At 43.6% G+C, this 19961-nt stretch overlaps 1 protein-coding gene across 2 annotated transcripts in view; it reads right to left on the bottom strand.

Moving 5' to 3' along the window:
* SKI (SKI proto-oncogene) overlaps window positions 1-19961 on the bottom strand; it is a 137949-nt gene that overhangs the window by 112410 nt on the left and 5578 nt on the right. The window contains exons 1-2 of one of the 2 annotated variants that reach the window (XM_075114302.1): window positions 3886-4568; window positions 2847-3768 (exon numbers count right to left, since the gene is read on the bottom strand). In XM_075114302.1, the coding sequence (XP_074970403.1) occupies window positions 2847-3758 (912 nt within the window). In that variant the 5' untranslated portion in view covers window positions 3759-3768; window positions 3886-4568. Of the gene's footprint in view, window positions 1-2846; window positions 3769-3885; window positions 4569-19961 lie in introns of those variants that run through there. The other variant, XM_075114303.1, reaches the window with a different exon arrangement.

The following is a 19961-nucleotide window of genomic DNA, read 5'->3' as shown; positions in this document are numbered from 1 at the left end:
GAGTCCCAGGGAAAACACAACACACAAAGCAATGTGTACACTCACATATGTAAATAAATAAATTGGGAAACTGATAAAAAGCCCACTCTTCAAAGTACAAGACCAAATATCTGACACAGCAGACTACAGCACACAACACACAAATACCTCTGTATGAAATAGAACAAAGCAACGCAGAGATCTACATCAAAAAGGAAGACCACCACAAAGACACATATGCTTCACCCTTTCATCCCCAGAGACAGACAGACACAGAGCCCAACAGACACACAAAACCCACACAGGCTGCCAGTAATTAACAAACACACAGGCACAGACATGGGACCATCCCTTCATTTCCTTACCAGGCACCCAAACTTTACACCAACGTTACTTGCCCCTGGCCACAGTCTACCAATCTTAGAGCCTGATTAAATCTCTCCGTAATTATCTGCGCACACTGCCACAACACAAATGACCTTAGCATACGATATCCGTTGGCTAAGCTCAATGGAAAAAGACTTCAGAAAAAGGAAGGATAAGCATACAAAACTCCGCCAGTGCTGTCAGGGTCTCCTCAAGACTGCACCACATTAATGAGAGCCCCGAAGACAGCTCAAAAGCCATGAAACTTAAGTCCAGTTCTGCACAGGATGTATGATAAAGGGTTCCTTTTTTTCCTCTGCCCCACAGCCTGAGCACACACCACTCTGTTCTTCCTCATCAAACTCCTTGCCACCTCCCCAGATGAATCTATGCAGGAGACTTAACATTTTATGATGATGGAATTTTGGCAAATTTTTCTGAGAAATAGATGGCCACAATTTCCTTACATAATTTTTGGCATCCACTATTAGGTATCTTGAATTCACTCCTCAAGAAGTGCTGCGCTGCATGCAGATTTTGGAGGGTGGGGAAGAGCACATGCCATGTTCTGAACTGGCACCTATTAAAGGGTCACCAAAAAAGTCAGGCAAAGCTGGGATTTGGTGGTTTTTTCTTGTTCTCCACCTGCAACCTCACCTGGGGTGTTGGATAAATCATACAATTGAACAGGATGCCATAAAACCCTTGTGAGAAAAGGAAAGCACACCTCTACTAACATTCATTTTAATTAAACTCTGGAAATGATCAAGCTAGGAACACAGTACCTTTCTGGAGCAAGAACGTGGAGATTTCTTAATTTTACCTCCTGAACGAAGCATGCCCTAGAAAATTCATCTCCCAACGCGAAAAACTCCTCCACTTTCAGAGCCCTATTCTCCTCTCACAGACATTCATATACATCTATCCCACCATTCCATCTTTGCACATGACTGACGGAGAATAGACAAGCCATTAAAAACACATCCACCTCCAACCACGGAGATAATGTGGCTCATTACAGCCGAGCTTTGTCACAGCGGTTCTGACACCCAAGCGGGAGGAAAAGGAGGGGCGAGGACAAGGATTGAAACGGGGGCTAAGCACAAGGCCAGGAGAGAAACTGGAACGAGTGAGACTACTCCTGAATCAAAAAATGCGGAGGCTGATCAAATGGGTTAACTAGGCCTCTCGGGCTAGCTGTAGGAATTACTGCATTGTTTGCACAGGGTATGTTTAAAACCCTGAGGTTTGGGTATTTTTGTTGCATTTTTTAATAAATAAAAGTTCTCTTTAAGTCTGAGTGCACATCTGCCCTTTAAACAGGTATTTGGGAAGTTAATTAAGAATTTTACTGAACATTCTCAGCGGGCTTTAAATGTTTCTTCTCTCTTAGAGGGTTGTATTATTGCCCTTCCACTCCAGGCTCATAAAACCAAAGAAAAGTTGGGAAATCTCTGACAGATGAGGCAGAATCCAACCAACAAACCTGCAGTAGGCAAGAGTTTGCTTTAACCTTGTACTGGGGAGAGGGAGCGGGAAACGAATTGCTCATCCCACAGCCAGCTGCACCATCGCCAGCCAGCCAGACACCCCGGTGTCCCCACGCAAGCGCTCAAGGCCTTGTGGCACTGCTGCCCGTTGACCAGGACGGGTGCCAGATGCCAAGGCAGCCTCTCGCCCACACACCAGGCATTCTGGGATCTTAAGACAGCTCAGACTGAAAGAAAAACAAAAGACACCTAAAAAAAAAAAAAAAAAAAAGTGCTTTAGCTGTCTGGCTCAGCACGGCAAGGCGTACCTTAAGGAGCTGCTGCAGCTGGCCCTAGACAGATTCATTTACTGAATGTATACATAATCCAATATACAAAAGCCTGTCTGGTGGGGAGATTCAGACTCCACAGGGATACTCGAAAAGCAGGGACTTCTCCATTCACGTTCTGCGCACTTAATCCGAACGCCAGTAACCTGCAGCACCGTCAGGATTTTTCTTAGCAGCCACGTTTTATTCCAATACAGGCCTTTAGACAATTTAGCCCCCACCTCCATCCCCGGCGGCATGCAGCTGAGCAGAAAATTGAATGTATTTGCGTCTAGAGCCATCAGTAACTTACTCTTTTCTGGCTTCTTCCTTGTCTTGACCCCTAACTGAAGCCCCTAAGACCCGAAATCACATACTTCCTGCTAAAGTCAGCGGTAGTGCGGTGGGTTTCGAAGACCAGCTTCCATTTACATTAAGACATGCAAACACACATAGATGATTTAAACAAACTCCAACTACCTGTTCAGAACCCAACCGGAGGAAAAAAGGTGCCATCTCAATCACTGCTCGTCTACATTTACACACACGTGGCGAGCATTAAGAACCCGATTAGATTGCTAAATGAGTCAAAGGAAAAGCAGCTGGTAACAAACCGGGTGTATCGATGGATGTTACCGAAATTACAGAAAATTCCTCTCCTCTTTCTCTCCCCACCCCCTTTAAAATGAAAGGCATCACTTACCCTGGGGGCTTTCCTCTTGTATTTGTTGTTATAGTCAAATTTTTCTTTCATTTCATCTAAGAGCTGGCCCAGTCTAGCTTTCTCCTCTTTCCCAGTGTAATCCTGGCTGAGGAGGATATAGGATCTCCAGTTTGCAGAGTCAAAGCCCCAGTGGCAAGTCCTGTTTTCCAAAGATTTGTGAGAGTGGACCACAAATTTGTGAGGTGGGTACATAAGCCTGCAGTCCAAGCACTGGATGCAGGCTGCGCTGGGGTTACTGTAAAGCTCTGGCACCAAGAGTCCCTTACACTTCCCAAAGCACTCATGATACACCTTGAAGCTCTTCTCTGTAAGCTCCAGCTCAATTGTGCTAGAGAATTCCTTCTTGCAGTGGGGAGGATAGGTGCCACCGTAAAGCAAGGCATTACAAAGCCTCTCAGCATCAGTTTTAGTGATGAGTCCGCAGGAAGGAGCAGAGAAGGGCAGGATGCCCATGACTTTGAGGATTTCCAGCTGGTCAGCAGTGCATCTGGAGCAGTAAATATGTAGCTCATCACACACCGAGTTAATCTGCTGCAGGGAGAAGTCCCTGAGCACCGAGTTCAGGATCTGGGGCAAGCAAAGCCGCTTTTCTCCACCCACCACGAAGCAGGAGATGGTTTCCCCTTCCAGGATGGTCTCGCACCTCTCTGTGGATCGGTCCGAGGGCATGAAGAAGGGACCAGGCATTACCGGAGGAGGCTGGATAGGGGGCAGATGCAGTACAGGTTCTGCTGGGTCTTTGCCATTGTCTTTCTTGTACATCTCCTGTGCCCATCGTGCTGAGAAAGCAGCAGGGCCACCCAGGGAGCTCATAGAGCTCAGATGAAACTGTTCCAAGGTCTTCTGCAGTCCTGGATGAGGCTGGAAGCTGCTTCTACTTACAGTCTCCATTTTTTAGTTTCTATTCCCAAAACAAACAACAAAAATCCCCAGTTATCTTCCACCCTGGTACAAATCCACTTAAGGGATTTTATTTTTTTTTAAAGAAAAAAATTACGAACAAAATAAAACAACCCACCCTTGTTTCTTTCTCCTTCCCGCTCAGGTTTAACAATCCACTAACGAATAGGAACCAAATCCTTTTGTAAGCGTGTCTCTCTCTTCTTTCTTTTCTCTCGGTTGGTTACAATTTCAAAATCTCCAAGTCTCCAAGCTGCCCCGATGGAGCAGAGAGTCACGGCAAAAAGAGGTCTTCATCCGAGCACTCACCCCCTCAGCCAATCCCCCAGGCAAACCAATCCCGCCTCCCACACCTCCACCACACACACACTCACACACACACACACACGCCACCCACAGAAATACAAAAAGTCTGTGCCACGCTCCGAGCACCGGGGGCTCAAATATGTTCTGGCGGCTGCTGCTTCTCTGCAGTAATCACCCTTCTGTCCATATCCACCGAAAGGAAGGCGCGGGGGAGGAAAGTAAAAAGCAGGAGGGGGAAGAAAAGCTTGGTCTGTGGAAGGGAACAACGCAGATGGGGAAGGCCCAAATCTCTGGCACTTCCAAAACGGCGCGGGGGCTTCGGACGGGCAACGAGCAGGCTCCCTTCCCCCTCGTGGTCCCTCAGCTTGATCTGGGAGGACGCCTCGTCTCTCGGTTCGCTTTCCTTCCCTTATTTCTCTCCGTCTTCTCGGCGTGCCGTGGGGAGCCGCGGTAACAGAGCACACATCCTCCCAGCTCCTCTTTCCAGCAGAGACTGAGAGTGCCTGAGAGCTGAGCTAATGCAGGCTGGCTCAGCCTCCCTCACTCCTCCTCCTCCTCCTCCTCCCCCCCTCTGTTTGTTGGTGTCTGCCTCAGTCATTGAATCCCAGCCAAGAATGTGACCAACTCCCCAGGCCGGGCTCTTCCAGGAACAGCGCCCGCCTCCCCCCGGCCGCGCCGAGCTGAGCCGAGCCGCGCCGAGCTGAGCTGCTGCTGGTGGCGGCGGTGCTGCTTGCTGCTGCACGGGCAGGCGCGCGGCGCGGCGCCGGGGCGGGAGGGAGGGAGGGAGGGAGGGTAAACTCCTGGGTTCACAGACCGCCGCGCCGCAAAGGAGGGGCGGTAGGGCGACGGCTTTTCCCTCTCACCGCTTTCTTTCCGGTCAGCGGTAAAAAAAGGAACGAGCGAAAACGCGTCTGCCTGACCTCGCACGCGCACCACAAAAAACCCACCCTGTCACAAATCCTGCTTACGACGCCTAAGTTCAACTTTGAGCACGCGCCCCTCTCTACAAGCAGAAATCGCACGCGTACAAACACGGGTTTTGGCCCAAAACGGCGCCCCCCCACTCCCGACAGCGCGCCTTCGGGCGCACAACGCGGGCAGCCGCGCACTGAGCGCACAGCGTTCCCCGCTCCCGCCACGCGGGTGTGCGGGAGGCGGTGAGCTCCCCGAGCCCCCACCAGGGCGGTACCGCGGGGGCCGGGGGGGCGGCGGGGAGAAAAGCCCCGTTCGTCGCGGAGGCGGGCGGGCCGGTCCCTCTGCTCCGGCGGGGACGGCGACCGCAGCGCCTCGCGCGGCGCCGGGGGCGAGCGCCCTCTGCCGGGCGAGGCGGGCCCCGCCGCTGCACCCCGGCCCCGCGGGGTTTGCCGCGACTGCGGGTCCGAGCGGGAGCCGAGGGCTCTCCCGTCCCTCTTCCCCTCACATTTCAAAGCAAAAAACAAACAAAAAAACCAACCCCTTGGCTTCTCTCCCGTTCTCCCTGGGCTGCGTAACGAGATTTCTAAAAAATACTTCAACCAGCGCAAAGTACAAACACAAGAAACGAGCTTCCAAGGTTACGTCCGTTATCGCAGATTCACAGAATCATCTCCGACCTCTGCCAATTGCGCGTGCCAAAAAAAAAGGCCGTGGAGCAGTTTGACACCGATACAATCGTTAAAACATCATTTGCAACGCAGGGGTGACTTTAAGCACTATTCACAGGACAGGATCTTGCTCTGCTGCGTGACGCAGAAATGGAGCATTCGGAGAGCCTCCTTTGAAAGGACTTGCCGTCACAGTGTAAAAGCAGAAAAACCAGGACAAAAGCGGAGGAACAAACAGATAAATATCCAAACGCTGTTTAAAAGAACAAGCAGAAAACAAGACGGTTGTAATTACTCGGGATCAGTGCAGTGGGGCAGGGAGCACAGCAAGCACTCGTGGCTTATTTCTATCGGTATAGTCTGAAATCCCATTCAGAGTAAAGGAAAGAGGTGTCACCGAGTTGCAAAAGAGCTTTCATCTTACAACTAAATCAGCATTTCTCCAATAATAAAATCCAAATTCATATTTTCACATATTCAACTTAGGCATCAAGCCTTAAAGTATTAAAGGGGAGTTGGGAGAAGGCAAGAACCAAATACCTTGGTCCAAGTCTTCATGCGCTGAGAGAAGACACTCAGAGAATCTTTACCAAACTGCGTTACTACAGAAAGCCACTGGTGGCAGAAGTACCCTTTAAGTTTCTCTTTATACAAAGCATCGAACACAGATTTACTGACCCACAAGTGGACTTTTTTAAGATACTACCACAATACCAAGGCGTACAGACATGCTCTGACACTCTAGGCCATACGCGCCTTGATGCCTGATGCTAAAGAGGTTACCACACTAAGAGAAAGCAGGGCTACGAATATTCTTCACTGAGTAACGGGTATCTAAAAGGTTTTAGTTAACAACAATTTAAAATAATATCCTTCAGAAACTGTGTGAGGCACCTTTTGATAGCATGGAGGACACCTGTGAGGTTTCATCCGTTCTACCATTTCCAAACCAAAGGTGTGCTTTAGCAGGAGGAAAACCCTTCCCTCCGCTCAGCCTCATCTCAGGAAAGTCCTGACTATAACACAGGCAAAGTGCCAGACACACGATAAAGCCCATTAGGGATGTGGCCGTCAAACTGTCTGTCATCGACGGTACTCAGCCACGATGGTGAACAGCAGCAGAATAATTCCCGAGGTGGATTTAGTCCAGGTTCAGTCATGATTTTTTTTTTAGCTCATGAAAATATAAGCAGCCAGATATACTCGAACATCACGTATGGAGTTCCTGATTCTTTTAAAGAAAAAAAATTAATGCTGCAGGGAGTTTGGATAACAGTGGAGAAGCTGCTTGACTCTGGAAGCTGGATTTTTGCACCCCGTCTCCGCTACCCCTGAGAAAGAAAGGACAGGAGTAACTGCAGTTCATTTTAAAAGAGGCGCCATCTTCCCTTCCAAAGGACTCTTTTATGCAAGTAAATCACTGGATCATGCAACAGATTGTTTATGGGTGGAATTCATAAACGGAATTCCTGAAGCAGAGGGGACTACCAAAAAGACAGGAAGGATGGTCTTGTGGTTAAGACAGAAAACTCAGGACATCTGGGGTGTATTCCCAGATCTCCCACAGACTTCCTGTTGCCTTGGGCAAGATGTTTAGTCTCTCTGTGCCTCAGTTGCTGTATCTGCAATATCCAGACGGTGACCGAGTGGCAGCTTCTGAACCTAAATTCGTGACGGGACAGAAACCAATTGTCAACTCGTGCACTAACAATACAGTAAAGCTTCCATTTCTTTCTATCCCACAGTCTCTGCAGAATTAAACAGCAGCAGAGCGGGAGAAGGGGGAGCGATGAGAGCTGTCATTTGGGATTAAGGTGGCAGTGGCTTCTGAAGCCTCTGCCTCGCCGATGATGGACTGTGAGCACTGCGCATCTTAAAATCACAGTCATCTTTCCCCCAGTAACTGTTTGTCTTGCTGCAGTTCCAAAGCCCTTTAGCTGGAGAAGGGAGAGGGGAAAAATATCTCCGAGGAAGGGCCCTAACACCACAGTGTTTTTCTCACTCTCTCCCTCTTCTCCTCCCCCTCTCCATTGGCTTCAAGGCCAGCAGCTCCTGGAACACAAACACTCTTGTAAACTTCTGAACCACGCAGCCCTATGGTGGGTGGGTGTTTGCTCCCTGCCTGCCAGCTCCAATCCACCCACAGATTCCAAAGGCCCAGAACAAAAAGCAGACTCCATTTTCCATATTTAACAGGCAATTTGTTTCCCTCCCCATCGCCTTCATTTGCAGAACTCGGTGCCTCTCACAAGTATCGTGTCCCACCTTTTACACATTCCCCAAGTGGAGGGTATCATGTTTATGCATATGTTTATACAGGCATATGAAAAGTATATTCCAAATGAATTCGCCCCAGTCTCCCTCTGGTTTTAGATGCCTGCTTAGTCAGGAGGAACTGAGGATTATCAAGGGCTGTGCTGCATATTGCAGCTATTTAACAAAACATTTGGGAAGGGCCTGTTGTGAAGATTGTGAAGAAGAAAAGTAAGTGAAAAATAAAAGCACGGGTGCAAATGTGACACATCAAAGTTCCCGCTGTAGCTCATGTTAGGCAGTGAATTCTTTATAGCAGTGAACATCTAATTTCTCCATGTTTGCACCGTACATGTTCATTTCTAATTGCGACATTCTGGAACTGAAGTAAGACAATTTCTACATGACCAGGACATTTCTTTCCCTCCTTTCCTTTAGAGACCATCTGCTGAATGTCATCATTTTCATTGATCATCTCCCTTACAGCGAAATTGGGAGTGCCAAACTATCCAAAACCTGCAGAACAAGGTTTCAAACTCTCTGATGCAAAAGACGTATCTGACAGTCAGGCAGTCTTTTTCAATCAAATATTTCAATTTCTCATCAACACACAGATTCCACTTACAGAAAATTATTTCACAAATGTGTACCAACTTCTTATCTTTTTGGCTAAAACAAATGTTGAAATGTTAATTTGAAAGAGGCCACATTTTTTTGGTACCTATTTCTCTTAGATATGTACCCAGAAAAGTGAGTTTTAAAACACCTAAAAAGCTCCAAGATAAAAACATTTCATGAATCAGTCATATTTAAGATTAACCAAACAAATAATTTCACTGCCTGAGAAGGTCTACAATGGATTCATGTCAACAAATATTCCCTTTTCTTCATTAGTGGAAAAATCAACTATTTACCAACACCTTTCAGGCCCAAGAGCTCAGTGAGGTGTTTGGGACTTCTTTGGTATTTACCACCTATCAAGTCCTACCATTTTGTAGGTGAGCTCTGGGAGGCTGCACAGCCTTGAAAATCTACCCCCTGTACTACACTTCATACAGACTGTTTACAGGTTTGATTTACATACTAATCTCTCATTTATAAGGTTATTTCAGGCTTTTACTGTGCTCCAAGTAGTGGCAGGATCTATTCTGGGAGCAGTAAAAACAAAATTGGTAATTATGAGGCTGTAAGTGGGGAGGTGGTATATAGATGGATATTAAACGTTCTGAAATTGCTGAGTTACGTGAGTTGGCAGTTGGTGAAGATTTCTTGAGATAACCTTGGATAACAGGATAAGTGGGAGGTCACTCTAGCAGGGAATTCCACCCTCAAAAAAGCACATGGGAAGCAGAGCCAGAAGTGAATCTGGGTTCTTCTGGCATTCCCAGGGCACCCTCTGTGACTCTTACTGCACTGTTCTGGCTATAGGGAATATCAGTCGTCACGATTTGGATCAATAAACTAATGAGCTCAGGGTTTAGTGATCATTTTCTCTTCATAAAGTGTTCAGCATTTAGAAAGTTACTAGCAGATAAAACAGGAGAACAGCAGTGCATTTCACTTACTGTCTCTAGCCTGATTCAAACAGCAGCGGAAACAAGTGGAATTTTTTCACTTGCCTGATGGCACAGAACAATATGCACTTCATTTTGCTATCCTACTCTCCAGCCCTTTCTACCACTGAAAGGCTGAAGAAACAGACACCACCTCATTTACTGAACTTAATCCTTTCTCTTTTTTAATATCATAACATTGGCCTTATGCAATAAAGACCAGACCTAAGCTTTTAACGTTAAGCACCCACACAATGGTCTTGACTTTTGGTTAGGACATGCAACCAAATCTCTCAGTGATTCCTTAAAGGTATGATTTGTACTGTATGTCTAAGAAAACAGTGCTACAAGATAGCAAGAGTCAAAAAAAATCTAGGCTCTGCCATTCATTCCTTTGAGCCAAATTTTGATGTTGTAGTACAACCATTTTAAAAGGATAATCCAATGCATCGAGCAAGACTGCAATCACGCAGCATCTCTACCTTCAGTTGCCCAGTAGCTTGAAAGTCTTGTAGGGTCCCAATCACGAGAAGTCTGAGAAAGCAAGTCCAGAGTGAGGATAGAAAAGCAGAGCTTCCCCTTCATAGGTTATCCCCACTCCAGCCATGCTATGTGCTTTCAGCAAAAATACCCAAGTTGTATATTTTGAACAACAAAGGAGCTACAGGGCTGACCTCTACCTCCTGGAAGGTACAGCCAGCTTGGTTGTGCCGTATACAATCTTCTACAGTTTCAGAGAAAAAAAATCAGTGACAGAATTGGGAATGCTGGAAACATACTCTGAGGCACATGCACAAAGCAGGCATACATAACACAGAAGAGATCTTATCTTCTTTCCTTTTAGCATCCGTGACCTGGGCACAGATGATAAAGCAATGTCTCTCTAGAATGCTGCTTCTCTCCAGGGTCTTGCCTCTCCTTTCTCTGCAAAACATATTGGTTTAATATCTGATCTTTTCAGTGATGGCAGCTAGCTATACTTTATTTTATGGGTTTGGTTCAGCTAACGGATTATGTTTTACCACATTCATAGCAGCTTCTGCCACCACTATAGAAGAGAATCCCATGGATTCAGGAGTCATCGCTATTTTCTTTAACCCGATTCACAACTCTCAGTTCCTCTCCAGCTCAGCTCCAGAGCCTATCTCCTTCTGTATCTTTTACTTCTTTCTAAAGTACAGAACCTCTTGATCAATATACATCTCATATTCCTCTCCATTCCTGATCCTCAGAGGATAATCATCTAGGGTAAGGTTCGGCCTTTAAGCTCAAGTTACAGCAACTGATGCTTTTTGTTCCAGAAGTCCCTAGTACTGGCCAGGATAGCTGCTGTCATGCTAACACGTTTCAGCAGGCTATTCAGGGGGAGGAAAAAAAAAAGATGACTCTAGTGGACTTAAGAACTAGCTTGAAGAGTTTGACTAACAGGCATACATCCATGATTAATATTATGTAATGAACAGATGACCTATTTACAACATGACTTGCTCTCACACCTAAGATTCACATTTGAATTGCAAGAAATCATCAGCCATCTTAGGAAATATAGGAGGTGAGGGGTTGTTAAAAGCACATGAAAGGGCTCTCCATCTTTTAGAATTTCTTTGTCCCAAGCTGCCTGGTATGTTGCTCAGGGCTGCCCCTCCCACCCACACCCTCTGTACCTACATGCCCCAGTGGACACTGCCAAACACCTCATCAAAAAAAAAAACCCCAAACCAAAACAGAAAAGACATGCTTGCTACTGCCAATAAAAAAAAGTTAATTTACTGGAAAAAGTGAGGGTCAGAGAGGGGAATACAAGCTGCAGGTCTTGGGATTCCCAAAGGACCTGACAGAATAGTCCTGATAGGTGACCAGGGCTCCATAGACTTTTTGTCATTTATAGTCACACAGACTCTTGCATTTCTCAGCTCATCCAGCAATAAGCAAACAAGGCATAACATACACATCCAACAGAGGAAAGGATAAGAATACCAAGGCAAAGCCTCATCCCTGTAAAAAGAGCAGCTGAACTGTTGCTATCCACCCTCAGCACTTCCTCCTAGGATGGTTCTGACACAGGCTGTTACCAAATGGTCACTATCACTGTTCTACGGAAGAAAATCAACAAATTTAAGACAATGTTAAACCTAAGATTTAAGCGAAGTATCTCCCCTAGTTCAGGACTTACAGCTGTCTAGTGTATCCCAAAACAATCAGTATCAGAGGAAACGAGCGTGCCAACCTTGCACTACAGGAGTTACTGATTAGCAGAACCTCAGCTTTGAGCTTCACCAAAACAAAATGGGTTAACTCCCCTCCCTTGCCCTCCCACAGGCACTCTATCATGCAGAGAAGCTGTGGGAATACTGATTTGATCTGCTGCAGCTGCTGTGGTGAGTAAAAGGGCAACAGAGCTGGGCTCTACAACTAGCGTGTATCAACTTGCATGATGGTACGATTAATACTGCCTCATTTCCATTTCACCTGAAATCCATGTGCAACTTTAAGGCCAAACATTCCCTTCCTCAAGAACCTCTCACAGACTCTGGGGAATTTACCTATTTTTTTTGTAATCTCTTCCATCTTTGAGACAATTTCTCATCATCACACTATCCATAGTTTTGTAAATAATATTGATATGCTTAGGTGCATCTTTGTTAGAAAGTCTCTGTAAGACCTTATTATCTGCTAGTTGGGTTATCACTAAGGCTTCTGATTCTATTGTCTTTTCTCATCTTCTTTGGTATGTGCTTTAAAACAGCGTAAGATCCAAAATCATGGTGGAGAACAAGCCCCATGGTCTGCTTGAAATTTATGATATCTGCCCCTGGTTGTAAAGTGATCCTCTATCTGCTGGTGTGACATATGAAGGTTCATATGTCAACTTATTTTAAAGGCCTGTGTCTCCTATAAATAACACACAGAGCACTAGGCATTCTATGGAGATAAGTGGTTGCATCATCATTTCAGTAACTCAGAACGTGCTGTCCTAAAAATCTGGAATTTCCACTCCTTTCTCACAAATTCTTATGGATTCATCTCATATTTGTTTTATTTATGGGCTTTCTGAATGAACATGTGATAAAAGCATATGCACATCTCATTAGCATAATGAGATTTTCCCTACAAGCATGTAATGAAAAAGACACAAATTCATACCATCACTTTACAGATGTGGAACTGAGGAACAGCGAGGATGTACAATGGGCTGAAGGCCACCCTGCAGATCTTTAGCAGAATCCATATCTTTTACCAAGTTAAAATCAACTGCTTTAACTCACTATTTTTTTCTAACAAAACTCCACTAAAATTCCTAGAACTATTCCCAAATGAAATTTATATGACACGAAAGATACAAGATTTGGGGGTTTGTTTATCATTTTTGTCCACAAGACCTCTTTCATACTCCAGTGGGCAAGACAGGCTGTTTTTTGAATTGGACACCTTCAGTCTGGTAGAATAAGGTAATGAAAATCCTCCGCAAGACTGGTATTCACAGAAGCATCTGTGACTTAACATAGCCCCATTCTCTTTTTCAGGAAAAGACACAACAGTTTAGGTTCTAGACAGCTTAAACTGTTAGACTAGTTTTTATGTTTCAAGTTTCTTCAATTTTTAATTAGCTATGTCAGAAAAGAGGAGTACAAAAGCAAGCAACAAGAGATGTGAAGGCAGCAGGTTCTCAATATCACAACCCCCACGTCACAGCAGAGGGACATTTCAGCAGCCTACCCCCTTCTAGCTGCACAGAGCAGAAAGGCAACTGTAATGTTTCAGCATGGGCACTGCTCAAATGAGCTTACACTACAAACTTTCAGTGAGTTTCACTTCTGTTTCCAACAGCCCTACACTTTCAATATTCCTTAAGTCTGTATGCATTTCACTTGTCTTGTATGGCCCTCTGACAAAAAAATGGTCTCTGGAAGAATTAGGGTTTAAGATTATTTCAAACAAACGATGAACTCATATTCATAAGCTTCTATACTGTTCATAGGTATAGCGTTATTAAAAAAAAGTAATAAACAGTGACTGAGAGAGGAAGGATTTCAGGAAAGGCTGGCCTGCCTTAGATTCCCCTTTTTTTCATCTCCACCCTTTCAAAAACTTGTACTACATTTCTTTTCTGCATGTGGCAGGCCTGAGAATGGTACTCTCTCTCCCTTCTTCCTACTATCCATCATGTAATCCAAAACCCATCTTGAAGCAATGATCGTGCCTGTATTCTGCACGCTGCAGCATTACCACTAGGGCCCAAGATCCACCAGCTAACACGCCAGCTGGCACCTTTCCCTCCCCTCTGCTTTCTTTCCCTGAGCAGGAGAAACCATTCATTGCCTTCTGGGGCTAGCACTGGACCCACACTGTTCCTAGTAATGAATGCAACCTGTTCTAACGAATGTGAAGCTTATTTGTGAGTGTGGAGCTGCACTCAATTGCCTGACATTTCGTGTTTCTCACCATAAATCTGGGTAACACTTTATTTTAATTACCGGGACATTTTCTAACTTTTATTGTTTCTGGCAAACACAGGCAAAATGAGCTCATTCATTATATAAGGTATGTGAGCTATTTCTTCAGGGGAAATTGTGTTCTATATTATCCTTGCCATCCAACAAGATGCCATTCACCTCTCTTCTAGATGTCATTAAGTATCACACAGACTGAGAATAATTAACTAATCTTTTCCTGAATGACTGAGATCTTAGAAGATAATATATCCATTCATCCATCCACCCAGTGATCCATTCATCTTTCTGCATTTCTAACACACCCAGTAATGTAAGTAACTAAGGGGCAATACATCTCATGGCTTTTTCACATCTCCACTGCAAAATGGGTACCGATACCACCTTAAGACGATGCAAAGGAAATTCCAAACTGCAAATTTCAGACCCTGATTTGATTTCTCCAAGATAATTTTGATCTACATGTGTTACAAAGACCAATACAAGGAACAGCAGGCTGACAAAACTGTTGAGCACTGCAATCCTCATGAAGATGCTGTCTATCGAGGACTAGTGCAGTCAGGGCCCTGAAGAGAACCAAAGGATTTTACAAATCCCTTGAAGCTTTAATGTAAAAATCCCTTGATATTCCCTCTGCCCAGCAAAGTTCTATAACATCACTTAAATGAACAGTACTATAGACTGGGGAGCATGAACTCTTCTAGCTCTCCAAGGTCAAATAGGCAGACCTGCAGAAAATCGCACTCAGCATCTCCGGGCCTTACTTGTCCCACAGCAATCAGTACCAAATTTCAAAGGGAGTCCAAACAAAGATTAAGTTTAGACTCTCTATCTGCATAATGATAACTTAGGGCCAAGAAGCAGTAGGCGCTGAACACTGCAGGCAATATAACCTCTCACTTGTAAAACCAGGCCATAACTTTTCAATTAGTGAATTCAGACTGGACTGGAGAAATTGTAACTCAGGCCACATCTTTTGACAATTGTTTAAGCTTCAGAAATTGACTCCTGCTCTTGGACTGTGGAGCGATGCCTCTCCCCTTGTCTGTGCATTACCTCCCCTCCTCAGACTGTACCTTCCTTGTTCATCCTGCTGAGACTGAGATGATGGAATTGGCCATTTGCCCAGGTGGAGGGGGAAGGAAAAAAAAAGTTACTGTAACGGAATGGCTTTCTGACTTTTCTGAATACAGTAAGTGAAAATCCCATGCAGATAGCGCATAGTGTGTTTAATGACTCACGCTCCGCATTTTCACCAGGGAAAAATTTCAGGCCTGCACTCAGTTAAAAGATGGAAATTTTTATAAAACTTCCATTGTGGTATGTTACCATCTGTTCAGAAATTAACAAAAACAAAAACTAAGTAAGTAAATCGGTTGATTTTCTTTCTTTCTTTTTCTTGTAGAAAGAGCTTTCTGTTTTATAGATAAGACATGAATCTCTATGGGGAGGACATGAGCATATACAATGCAGTACAAAAAAAAAAAAAAAAAGACTTCCATCTAATTGCTTGCTGGCTTTGGGCAAATTTAAGTCCTGAAAAGTAAACTGTTCTATACACTATAGCCATTTTCTCATACAATGATCAGTAGTGTTTTGTATAAGTCAGGGAGTGAGAGAATTTTGTGTCTGCAAGCATTAGCATGTGGTCAGCCAGAAAAAACCCTCCAATTTGAACAGCCTCCAAGGTCTTCTGATGACAAGACTTTACTGAAAAAGTGTTCTCTCTTGGGAACCAAGCCACTGAGGATTTGGATAAAATGTGTATCATAACACAAAATTTCAAGTTTTGTTTGGAGGAAAAAAAGAAAAAAAAAGAGAAATGGCAGTCAGCAAATTTTGCCCCTTTCCTTTCTCCTTCACCCCTCCTAATGCTTCATAACAACACGTAACTTTTTCCGCCTGTTTTTAAGCAAGAACATATATTTCTTTTCAGAGTTGAATTCTTGGAACTCATACCATTTTCATTTAGCTATTTTTACCCGCCCTGCTCCTTCCTGTATCCATGGAGTTTCATCAAAACATTGAATTCCAGTCTCTAATGACATAACCTTCCCCTTTCCTTCCTGTTCTCATGTCGCCTCTCATTTTCTCACCAACTCCATAGCCGTCTCTCATTTTTAGACTTTTTCTACTCTAGGCCTCTTATTTTCTTTATGTACTTTGCAGCAGCACTGGCCTCTTCTCTCCAGTGGGGAATATTAAGAAGTCGCAAAATTCTGCATATGTAAGCGAACAAAAAAAAAAACCACCAACTGCCGCAGTTAAGGAGAACACCTTCTCTTCTTCCCTACTCCAGGGAAAAGTCTGACTTCAAAGACCCAGTTTTGTCTTACATCAGCATCAAACTGGAATGAATTGACTATAAGCACTCTGTGAGAGCCTTATCTGCCATGTTTAGTATAAATCAGCTATAGGACAGCTATAGTGAAACGAATAGAATGATTGTCATGTGAAGCTGAGGCAAAGGGACTGTGACATCTAACACTTTCACTGACTATTCAACAATTAAACGTAAGATAAAAGTGCTATTCAATGTACGTCTGAAGTTACTTAATGGATTAGCACTAGCAAAATACGTGTCACAGTCTGGCCCTATGAGATCCTTCCATGTGGGTATTACGCTTTGCTACAGCTGTACATTTCTGCAAGACAGAGGGTTCCTATGGTGTGTGAGTGTTCAGGGTAAAGGTAGGAACAGCAATCTGGCATAAACATTCCTTGCCTTAGAAAAAAATTGAACTACAAATGGAATTCATTTGCTGATTTGCAGGAACAATGAAGTCAAGCAACAAAACTTAGCAAACTGTATTAAAAAGTATCCTCACAAGTATTTTTGCAGGAGACAGAGGTGTTTATGAACCAAAAAAAGAGGTGTAGAAGTTACAATTGCTCTAGGGCAAATTTTAACTGGTTTCCCTGCCTTATTAGATTTCTCATTCATAAAAAATTGCTAGCTGACTTAGCAGGCACTGCACCACATGGGATTTTAGGTGCTTCTAACCATCTGTATGTATTTTTTTTCCCATTTGTCTAACTAATTTTCCATTTTCAATTAATTTGGCTTAATTTTATCTCTTTGTCTGTATAATTAGAGTTGTCTGGAACATCAAGACAAGCCTTTATGTCAGCAGGAGTATGGATAGCATTTTTGCTCAGAAGCAAAGAACACAAGCTCTAGGCTATCACAAACTCCATTGCCATTCTCAGCTGGCAATACTAGAGAAAGTTCTTGATTCTATAAATCATAAATCCTGTATATATATATATGTGTGTGTGTATATATATATATATATATAAATACTGACACTTTTTCCTAATCTGGATCCTGTAAGTTCAGAGTCCTTCCAAAAGGTGTCAACTGAAGTTTCCAGTCAGATTTGCTCTCAGAACACAACGTACTCAGATTCAGAGCAACAGCACTAAGTTAATGAACTTAAGCTCTACACTGATAATCTGCCAGGAATCAAAAGCCTATATATAAAATTGAATCCTGCAATGTGTCAGGTGCCCAAAATTTCCATCAAATTCAATGGCTGAGCCATTGAATGGGATTCAAGGATTAGAACATTAACTTGTACAGAGTTACACCTATCCGTAACTTCCCTATGGGAATGCAGTGCAGGAAGATTACAGGACTAAGTCAGCAATTTCTTGGTCCTGCAGTGTTATCTCTTGGTGCCCAGCTAAGTCTTTTATCAACAGAAAACAGTTGGGAAGCTTTATAAAAAAGTTATGATCCTGCAATATTCAGAATAATTTTTGCATGATAAGATGAGAAATTAGGTTTGAAGTCTTTCCTTGTTTAAGCCTAAAAAGAAAAGCTTAGGAAGATGCAGAAACTCCAAGATTAGTCTTCTTACACCCAGAAAATTAAGTCTGTTTGGATCAATGCAGATGATTTTGTGCTGGCCTACAGAAGCTTCATGGGTAGCACATCCAGATTAAAGAAAGCATGCAGAACAGATATATGATACGGATTTATATTGCCTTTCGTTTTGTGTTCATGCCTAAACGAGCTCAATGTCTAACAATATCAATAATAATGCTTTCTTTGAAATGTTCAGTCTTACCCACACTGGAGTTGTGTATGTTCAGGATTCACCTCCAGTTTATCTACATGTAATCTTTTTCATGCCTCCCTTCCCTACTTACTACACTTAAATCACCGACATTTTTATCAGTTGCAAACAATTACAAAGACACGTGGCATGATGGATTTAAAATTCAGAATTGAATCTCTGATTCTTCCCCAGGTTGGCAAGGCCATTTTCAGCAAGTCAATTCTCCCTTCCGTCTGCCATAAAGTGGAAATGAATGAGAGGACTTCCTTTCTCACAGCTATACATGGGGCCATATAAAGAGCTGTCTATTACAAGAGGAAACAGTCTACCAGATCATGTTTAGCACTAGAAATAAGAGGACAGCTTTGTCGTGATCTACAAAGATTACACAAGTTTTTACGCCATGTTTTTATTCCTTCTCAAACCCATCATCAAAGGAGCTACCAATTTAAACTGTCTCTGAAGAGCGAGTCTTCTCACTCAGCAGCAAAAACAATGAGGTCCTTAGATGGGCTGGCTAGAAAAACTCAACAAGTTCACAAGGATACTTTGCCATTTTGCACGTTACCCAATGGTTTTCCTTATATAATTGATTAATAAAGTCCCTGAAATTCCCCTGGAGATATGCCAGGACACAGATCCTGTTCTCATTTTATTTTAGTTCTAGGAAAAGCAAGCAGGAAAAAATGGCTTCTAAAAAGTTTCAGCTATTATTGCTGATACTTTGTTCCCACAGACATCTATCAATAACTGAGTAACTAGAAGGTCTGATTGCCTTGTTTTCAGAGGTGGGCAATCAGTTGAGTTTGTTTGCACTGGTCTCAGTCTCCTGGGTGAACAGCTGTCCAGACTTTTGAAAAAGGATTTTGCTGCTACACAGTTTAAGCAAATAGGAATATGCACTGTTTGTGCAATTTCAAAATCTTATTTGAAAGCACTTCATATGCACTACAAACACTTACTTATACCTCCACGTTTCCCTTCCTTTCCAGTGCTATGCACTGCAGTGCACTAGAATGCTGGCTTCCAAAGGCATTTGAAGTGCCCATGAATCTGTCTAAACAAATACATGGGCAGATAATCTAAAACAGAGCATTGCCATCTGTTGAATCTCTCCAAAGGTGACATTTGGTAATGACCATCACCTCCTAAAGTGCAGGCTGTACCTCCAACTGAAGACAGTGCCAAGCATATTCTAATTTTCATTTGCAATATTTAACTTGGAAAGGCTCGGTGACAACTGCAGAGTAGAAGTTAACAGCCAGTTAGAATCGCTATTAGCATGCCAGAAGGGGGCAGGGAGGGAAATAAGACCAAATTAGCTGTGCTTTGTGAGCAAGGGAGGTCATCTCTGAAAAAATAACATGATCCCAGTGGGATAAACAGTACAGGAGATAAATCAGTAACCAGGCCAATCATGAAATACAGCAAATATTTCACAGAGTAATGGAAGGGGAGCCAAGGAGCAAAACTGTATTGACTGGTTAGCTGCAACATACTCCAAGGGACTGTACAGCCTCTAGAAACACGACACTGGCACAGGGCTGGTGGTCAGCTAGCTCCAAGGGACTGCTAAACTGAACACAAATCAGCCAATGAAAGATAGTTCACACAAAGTTACGCTTGTATTTGTGTTGTCAGTGGCTGAGCTCTAAGACCTCTGCACCTCGGCAGAGGAGGTTGTGTAGCTGATGCTCTATGAAGTTGATCATTATCTTGTAAAGTTGAATTTTGTGCTCACTAAACCCATGCTAATTGTATTTACTAACACTTGTTCACAGGCATTGGATTTGGTCTAACAAGTTATGCTATTTGAAAAAGCATAAAGATCTGCCTCTAACGTTCTCAACAATGGGCTCTGTTACCTAGTGCTCACAGGTATCACTCACTAGAGATCTAAAGTGCAGAAAGAAACCTAGAAGGTCAATATAATCAGTAAGATTCTGAAAACTTTCGTCAAAAAGTAAGAGAACCTTGAAAACGG

The sequence above is a fragment of the Phalacrocorax aristotelis genome, chromosome 19 (genome assembly GCF_949628215.1).
Source record: "Phalacrocorax aristotelis chromosome 19, bGulAri2.1, whole genome shotgun sequence".
Classification (NCBI taxonomy): domain Eukaryota; kingdom Metazoa; phylum Chordata; class Aves; order Suliformes; family Phalacrocoracidae; genus Phalacrocorax; species Phalacrocorax aristotelis.
The sequence above is the reverse complement of the archived record's forward strand: the minus strand, read 5'-3'. Positions and strand labels throughout refer to the sequence as shown.